Raw genomic sequence first — 8886 nt, forward strand, 5'->3', positions numbered from 1 at the left:
GAAATCTTTACTTTTAATTAACACAAGTTATACCATGAATCTTTGAATATCTCAATGTTTTTTAATGTGTTAAAGAATTAAGGTTTGAACATAATTACACTCTCATGGAATGATCCTTATACTACATGTATATGAATATAATTATATGTCATCTCTTTGTTGACCAGAAGCTGGATGGTGAAATTTTTCTTATATGTCTAAGAGTATATCGAGTAAAGACTATTTTACTGTGACTGCGCAAAGGTATATATACATATAACGGTAATGGTGGTGCATCGTCCAGTTACCTTTGAAACCAATTAATATAATAGTCCAATCCACACTTTGCAAAAGTTGTTCCCCTTTGCGGGGTCAACCCAAAGGTCAATAGGGAAAAAAACAACACATCCCTTCTTTATGCAACCAAATATTTGGGCGTCCTGTGAAGAAATCTCTTGGAATTTAATTCATTCCTTCGATGTGTGGGTTGCCCCAACTTGGGGCAACAAAATTCACAGCGGAAACGGATTTCTAATGTCAAATGACGAAGTTACAACCCTCTAAACTACAAAGACTACTGTGAGAAATATAGGAGTTTCCCCCCAAAGATGGCGGCCAAGGGACATAACTTTTGTAAAGTGTGGATTGGTCTATATTACCGGTAGGTAAAACATTCTGATAAAAATTCAGATCTCTTCATATTATAGCACACAACACAGAGAGCTCTAATCAGTGCATCGATAATTAACAAATTATTTTGGAGATTGGATTAATCTGTTGTCCATTAACTATTATACAATAACAAAAAATATACTTTAACGGTAGTTTAGTTTGCTAAACATATCACTTGGGGCGAAGACTATATGTACGACTTAACTAATGCATTTATGGTACGCTTTATCCATTAGCGTCCGAAGTTCGGTGGCAGTAGCCTGGTTCCGGCCTACCCATAATGCTCCGCACAGTAGGCCTGGCACTCACTGTTTAATGGAAGCGCCCATCACAGCAATTTCAATATGGCCGACGCTATGGTAAGTGTATGGGGACATACTTTACACCACGATTTCTCTTTCAATTTGCTGTGTCGGTTTAGAAATTTTTATGTTTTACGAATCTTTGAGGTAAGATTGAACAGCAAATGTAGTATTTCAAAGATGACATTGACTATTTACGGAATAATCTACGGATGCAAGCGGCGAGACAAAACCATGTGATTGCGCAATAACTGAGACCTGAATGTTACTTCGTTTTAAGTGCATGTTTGAGTGAAACTATATCGAAATTTTGTTTTAACATATTTTTCAGTAAATATAAGAGATGAACGATCGTTTTAAATGCGATGTTTTGCTGTGAACTGCTGTTAGACACACCTTACAAATTTTTGTAGCACAATGTAGTGCGGCACGCTTTTGAAGTGTGCAGGTGCCAGTTCAAGTCTGACCAAAAATTACTTATCGTGTGATTTGACATGCAGGTTACTTGCACACATCGATGCAAAACAAATCTGGGGTTTCTGATTATTATAGAGACTACATATTTTATTATTCAATTAATAGCTGCACGGTGTCATCATATATATCATTATTAATTAAGTGGTGTGCCATAGCTGCAACCATAAACACGTAGTATAAATATGTAATATATCATCATATTGTGTACAATCTGGTTTCATCACAGGGGCTCGTCACGAAGTTTTTTCAACCTTTTATATATACCACCTCTATACTATAAATGTATTTTATAGTATAGAGGTGGTATATATAAAAGGTTGAAAAAACTTCGTGACAAGCCCCTGTGGTTTCATGTAGATGTACAGATACTGAAGACAACAACATGGATGGATCTAGAGGGAGGGTCAGGAGGATCAAACCCCAAGATGGAAAATTTATGAAACCAGTCTCAGACCCCTATAACATTTAAAACAAAATTATTCTTCTGAACCTCCCTCCCCCAAGGAAAATGTCTTCATCTGCCCACACAATGTATTTAATTATTTAAATTTTAATGGCTGTTTGATTACAAATTTAGGTGGAGACTACAAACGACTAATAAAGAAATGCTACTTGAAACTGTTTATAATTTGTATCTTCTCTGTCTTTGCTATTAATATGCATTTTGTTTGGCTAGAATTTCCATACATATGCAAAAGCTGAGAAGCTTCCATCCTTTATCATTCTGGATGACACGGTGACTGAGCATTCATATTCAAGGAAAACTACTGTTTGTAGTCATTCCACTCCTTTGAAACGAAAAAGAAACAGGGATGCTTCGACTCCAACAGGAGAAACCCCCAAAGTAATTGATAAAAAACAGGTTGGTCACTGTGAATTTATTCCTACTTTAGAGAGAGAGAGAGAGAGAGAGAGAGAGAGAGAGAGAGAGAGAGATGTGAATGGATAAACAGACAGATAGATAGACTGACAGAGAGGACAGAAGGATAAATAGACAGACAGAGAGAGGGAGAGAAATGTTTTAACAAGATTCCTGCAATCATGTCCATTTATGTTAGAATGTAGGTACTACTATTGCAAGGTGGTCAGAGAAGGAAAAAAAAAGTTTATACAGTCATCTCACAAAGTTCCCTCCAACACTACCAGTTTCAAATGAATATTGGAGGAACTGTGCTGCAGCTATCAATCAAGAGACTGGCTCATCTAGGACAGGTATTTTTTAACATCAGGACATCAGCAATTTAGCTATTAATCCACTTTGACAATGGCTATTTTTAGAGCAAAAACATATATGTCATATAGTGTAAGGTTTTTCTCCATATCAACATAAAGAAAAATGATTTATTTGTTTCTCCTTGTCATACTGTAAATATAAATATTTATGGTAGGAAAAATTGAATACATATATTGCATTTTACTCAGATTACTGGTACATATTTGTATAACTTCCTGGACTTTAATTGACTGTCTTATAATGAAAAAAAAATGGGCTTTAATATGTTTCAGCATTCTTTTTGAAATGAATTTTAGGAGCATCATGTAGAAGTTTCTACAACAGGGCACTCCTTAATGAACCAGTCATGGTTCTTTCAAAGCAGCAATCTGATGATTTGGCAGGGATTTCTACTATTGAAGATTCAGCCATGCCGGAGGACATACATATTTCTTCAACTCGATTATCTACAAAGAATGCAGCATGTCAGACTGATTTGATCATTCCAGTGATTAATAGCAGGTACCATAGACAACATAAAAAATCAAATAATCTTTATCACCCATTTGTTAGACTGATATGAACATACAGAGAATTTAATTTCAAATGTACTAGCATGCGTATCCAAAATAAAGTTTATGTAATGAGGACAACTTTCGCAACATTATATATAGATTATCATGACTATGCATGTATCTTATTATTTTTGTAGTCCTATGTCCGCTCAAGAACAGCAAGCGACCCAAGAATCTGCAGATACTCATGCAGATTCAGATACATTAGTACATAGCATTTTACAGGACAGGCTTGTTGCAGCTCACAAACTTGACACCAGTCATATCAATTCGAGTGATGCTATGGACTTGATAGTATCTTTATTCAGTGGTGACTCTGTAGATGTATTGGCCAAAAAGATATATTGTATACAAAGTCTCAGACAAAACATTTGGAAATTATTCATTTCCCAATTAGAGGATGATTCCAAATACTCTACACAGAGACGAGCAAGTTACCTAAGTGACACTGGCTATTCTGCTTTAGTTAGTTTTGATTGGACATCTGTGGTAAGAGAAATGGTGGATTTCAATCCCTTACTTCTAGATGTGCTGCTCTCCGCATCCACAAGTGCAAAAAAGCAACGAAGTGCTGATCACTACAAACAGATTGTACCTGAGTGTGGCCTTGTATATGGAATTCTAATGAAGAGGAGATTTCAGGACATGTCCCGTATTCAGAGATTCATCTCTCTTGCACTGGCAAATGAAAGAGTACACCAAAAGGTGATAAAAATTTGAAACATCTTATAATGTTTAAACAAATATTTTTCATCTTAAAGAAAATTGATAGTTATTATTTGGCTGCCTTTGTATGAAAAGTACTAGCTGTTTCATTGAAACTGGATAATTAGTCAATTCAACGCTAAAACAAAATGTATCTACAGTAAAATCACATTATATATAGTAACACAATTTATTACAATTTCAGGTTTATGACAGACTTCAGCCTATGGGTGTTACTGTATCACACAGTGTTCTGCTTAAGGTACAAAAGCACATTGGGGGACATTTCAACCAGGAGCTTATTGATGCTGTGAAGGAAGGAAAGAGGTTCCGCCTGGTTGGAGATAATGTAAATTTCCAGCTTACTGCAAGTCATCAGCGCCAGGGTCAGTCGAAGCACATGGAACACTGGTTTGCTTCTGCAGCTATCATCCAGAGTGGAGACTTTCATACACTGCCTAACATTGCTCCTCAAGTGCCCCTCATGCAGCTGTCTGCTGATTTTTTTTTACCACAGCAACAGGACTGGGATGTGATCCGGCATGAGTACAGTGTGCTAACCCTCCGGGTGATTACCAAATTCTTGAAGGCATTCCAGGATTTCAAGGTATTGGCCAAACGAATGACTGAAGAATTGCAGCCAGTATCTCACGACATAAGCTCAGTACACAAAATCATTCCTCTGCCTGTGTTGGCCAAAAATGAGCAAAAGTATACTGATGTTGTCGATATACTGGATGAATATGAAAATCTTATCGCAGAGATTTTCAATTCTGCTGGTAAACCCCTAGAAACAAACACTAGAGTGCACATTGGAGGTGACCAGCTGACCCGTGAGCGCTTCTCTGGAGCAAAAAGGCTTCGTTCATGTGCAAATGATGATAGGGAAAAACTTAGTCATCTTGCCCCAATTACATTTGAAATGTTTCATCTTCAAATGACAGTTCTGACAGTTTTTTATAAACTATTGTACAGAAAAGACAGTATTGAACCTGGCACCTTATATGCTGAAAAAATAAGGTTGTCAAGAAGTGATGCTAATGGTGATGACGTAAAAAATCACTATGACCACTGTAAAGAACTTGCCATTTCTCTCATTGATACATATATCACTGTTGCAGCAATGAAATATTTTGGTATGGCCACATTGGATTCAGATCCTACTCAAAATTTCCCTAAAGAAATTGAAAATATGACAGACCTAGAGAAAAAAGAAGTGCTTTTGAAAATCATTAATGACTTTGTTAGCAGTATGGTACTTCAAAAGGTGCAGGAGAACTTTGAAAATCAGCCTACATCTCATGGAAACTCAAGCATTCCAATCATTGTTTGTCTACCAGATGGATCCAGAATTAATCTAATGGTTCCTATTGCAACCAACCAAATTAAATCCTCCAATGTTACAAGTACATGTACTTCTGATCTTGATGGAGTGAAAATGTATGGTTCTTGTGTTCTTGAACTTGGTTTTCTTTACAAAAGTGTACTGCAGAATGTGAAAATTCCAAACAGAGACAGATTCATACCACTTTTGAAATATTTGATGTGTGTCTTAAAAGGACATAGCAACAATTCCAAGTATGCCCTGGAAATTCTTCGATTTCTTTGTCATCAATTAGGAACACTGAGTGAAAAAACTGCCCAGGAAACTTTCTATGGACTATTTGTAAACACCAAGGGAAAGTTTGACACATCAATTGGAGCAGATCTCCAAATGGAACATGTTGTGAGACTTGTCAAAGGACATTTGCGGTCTGTTTCCTCTAACAAAAGCGAAAAAACACTTTCAAAACGAACAGCAGCATTTGCTGGAATGAAACACATATCTGAGGAATTTGATAAAAAAACTGACGTTGTTATTCGAGCTCATAAGCACAGAATTAAATCATCTGAAAGTGACGAAATTAAAATAATCAAAGAACTACAAACCATCAAACCATTTGATGAGCAGAAAGGCCGCACACTAGTTTCATATTCTCACCCAGTTCAAAGCCCACTAAGAAGACTAGAGCTGCATCACCTAAAAAACTGGATCAGGCAGCACCAGTATAACATCTACCATGAACTTGGGCAGTAATTAAAGATCAATACATGAGGGTAAACTAGTTTTGGCTAAAATTGAAAATGAATACTGCATGTTGATCAATACCAAATTTATTTATTTAGTGTAAATATCATATCATATGCATGCGTCTTACTAAACATGTAGAAAGTCTTTTCAGTGGATATTAGACAATTCAATATGCACAAAAAGGCTCATTAGTCTAATTCTAAGGTCCTTTAATAGACTGGCAAATTATGCTTGACAATGCTTCTGCAGTTGATTCATCAAAAGAAAAGTCTTGAACAATGGAAGAAGGTTCCACATAGAACTCTGCATTAAATACCAATTTCTCAACATGTAATTCTGTAATGGTTGTTAGTTTTAATGTCTGAACATACATACTTATAGCATTTCTGACAACTCCTTTCTTATCAAGCATCAAAGGTTCCTTAAACTGCCAACTGCATTTCAGGTCGGTGTTGCAGACATCACATTTTTTACATGCAAACCCTGTATCAGTAGCATCATAACCAAAATAAGAATCTATAAAGTTTTTTCGACACATGACATCATTTCGACAGTATTTTCCAACACTCTTTGAAACTCCTTGACGACCAAGATCAGAATTGTTGAAGTAGAGAACAGCTATACACTCATCTCCACTTCTGCCAGCTCTGCCCACTTGTTGAATATAAGCTAAATAGAAATTGCACTTGTATCATATTTATAATGTATGAATGTTTTAATTGTCAAACCTTGATTAATGCATGTTAAAAATTGTATGACATAATCAATAAATATTAGGGGCTTAAAATCTTTTATTAAAATGCATTGGTGTTACATGGCAGACAGTGTATTTGTAAATTACTACTACTAATCTTTAAGCAAATTATTTACCTTCCATGTTTTTGGGTGGACCAATATGGATCACTTGTAATACATGGCGCAAATCTGCACCCATGCCTAAAGCAATGGTTGCAAAAACAATCTTGAGAGGACTCTCATGGGGATCCTTTGCCAAGTTGTTGAATATTATGTTCTTCATCTGTTTATAAATACACATTTGAGTATAAGAATAATGAATATATATGGTTACCGTAAAAAAATGTATTTTTAATATAAAACACTTTGTGAGTGAAAGAACTGTAAACTGACCTCATCATTATTTCCGATTGAGGAATGGTACATTGCAACTCGACAATTTTCAAGAATTTGTGGCTGACTTGCATACATGTTTTCCCCCAGTACTTTGTTTGCATATTCATAGGCATACCCTACCCAGTCCATAGTTCCACTGAGGTAGATAATTGTCAAAGGGAAATTTTGTCCCTTGGACTTAAGACTCTGTAAAACAGGTTGAAGCACAAAATTGTAAGTTTCTTTTGATGACACTTTACTGCTAAGAGGTGGTCTTTGTAGAACCACTAAGGAAATGTTTTCCTTTGTTGGTGCAGATGAAATCACTCGAAAACACTTCATAAGTAGATGTTTTGCAACATCTCCCTGACCGTTTACAGTGAGGGTAGCACTTAGTGCAAGCATTTTTGCATGGGGTAAGATGGGGCGCATATCCTTAATATTGCGGAAAGATGGCCTGTATTCCTCCCCCCAGTCAAGGACACAATGGGCTTCATCAACTACTATTAGGCAGGTTTTTGAAGAATATACCCGTGAGACTAAACTGTCATATATGGTTTTTTTTCCAATCATATGTTCAGGGTGAGTGTAAATGTATGTGTAATCACCCGTTTTTAATTTATCTAAAACAGCTGCATCATTCTTCTCTTTCAAGCAGGTTGCATATAAACCAAGTTTAGAAAGTTGCTGCTGAATGATGACATTTAGTGGCTCAAAAACAAAAACACAGCATGGTTTTCCAAATATTGTCTCTGAAATAATTGGGAATAATTCATACAGTAGACTTTTCCCATAACCAGTGGGTAGCATGCATATGGTATCATGGTTGATCATGACTGATAATGCTTTTACTTGCAATGGTCTCAATTCCTCGACAGTCTGCCCAAATCTTTTATTATAAATATCTAAACAGGATCTAATTTTGTCTTCTTCCTAAATTTAAAACAAAGCAGTTTAATAGGTTATCATTGAATAGAGCTATGCATCACATACACACCCACACATACATGGAATAATAAATTATTTATGTCTGTTTTTTTCCTATTACTAAACCCCAGATTTGTTTTGCATCGATGTGTGCAAGTAACCTGCATGTCAAATCACACGATAAGTAATTTTTGGTCAGACTTGAACTGGCACCTGCACACTTCAAAAGCGTGCCGCACTACATTGTGCTACAAAAATTTGTAAGGTGTGTCTAACAGCAGTTCACAGCAAAACATCGCATTTAAAACGATCGTTCATCTCTTATATTTACTGAAAAATATGTTAAAACAAAATTTCGATATAGTTTCACTCAAACATGCACTTAAAACGAAGTAACATTCAGGTCTCAGTTATTGCGCAATCACATGGTTTTGTCTCGCCGCTTGCATCCGTAGATTATTCCGTAAATAGTCAATGTCATCTTTGAAATACTACATTTGCTGTTCAATCTTACCTCAAAGATTCGTAAAACATAAAAATTTCTAAACCGACACAGCAAATTGAAAGAGAAATCGTGGTGTAAAGTATGTCCCCATACACTTACCATAGCGTCGGCCATATTGAAATTGCTGTGATGGGCGCTTCCATTAAACAGTGAGTGCCAGGCCTACTGTGCGGAGCATTATGGGTAGGCCGGAACCAGGCTAGGGATAGTTTTTTTGGTCGAGGAAATGTGAGGCAGATAGTGCTCATATATGTGATTTAATTTTTCAGTGGATTTTTAAATTTGCTAAAATTGGTTTGCATGCAGGGGACACATGGTCCCGACTCTTGAGAATTTTTAAACATTTCAGA

General features: G+C 36.2%; 1 protein-coding gene across 2 annotated transcripts; it reads left to right on the top strand.

Moving 5' to 3' along the window:
• The first annotated feature begins 2111 nt into the window (after positions 1–2111).
• Positions 2112–6803, top strand: LOC128158768 (uncharacterized). Of its 2 annotated transcripts, XM_052821729.1 has the most exons (5): positions 2112–2292; positions 2496–2642; positions 2961–3165; positions 3356–3923; positions 4129–6803. In XM_052821729.1, exons 3-5 carry the CDS (start codon positions 3011–3013, stop codon positions 5998–6000), a joined length of 2595 nt encoding a protein of 864 aa, XP_052677689.1. In that variant the 5' UTR covers positions 2112–2292; positions 2496–2642; positions 2961–3010; the 3' UTR covers positions 6001–6803. The 2 variants fall into 2 exon arrangements, with proteins under 2 accessions (XP_052677689.1, XP_052677696.1); XM_052821736.1 differs by lacking the exon at positions 2496–2642.
• The last annotated feature ends 2083 nt before the right edge of the window (positions 6804–8886 follow it).

This window comes from Crassostrea angulata, chromosome 1 (genome assembly GCF_025612915.1).
Source record: "Crassostrea angulata isolate pt1a10 chromosome 1, ASM2561291v2, whole genome shotgun sequence".
NCBI lineage: Eukaryota > Metazoa > Mollusca > Bivalvia > Ostreida > Ostreidae > Magallana > Magallana angulata.

Excerpts from the sequence above, each read along its gene's own strand:
- LOC128158768 (XM_052821729.1), top strand. The coding sequence starts at position 3,011 with ATGGTTCTTTCAAAGCAGCAATCTGATGATTTGGCAGGGATTTCTACT. Across the intron at positions 3,166-3,355 it reads ATTCCAGTGATTAATAGCAG|TCCTATGTCCGCTCAAGAAC; the intron begins GTACCATAGACA and ends TTATTTTTGTAG. Across the intron at positions 3,924-4,128 it reads ATGAAAGAGTACACCAAAAG|GTTTATGACAGACTTCAGCC; the intron begins GTGATAAAAATT and ends TTACAATTTCAG.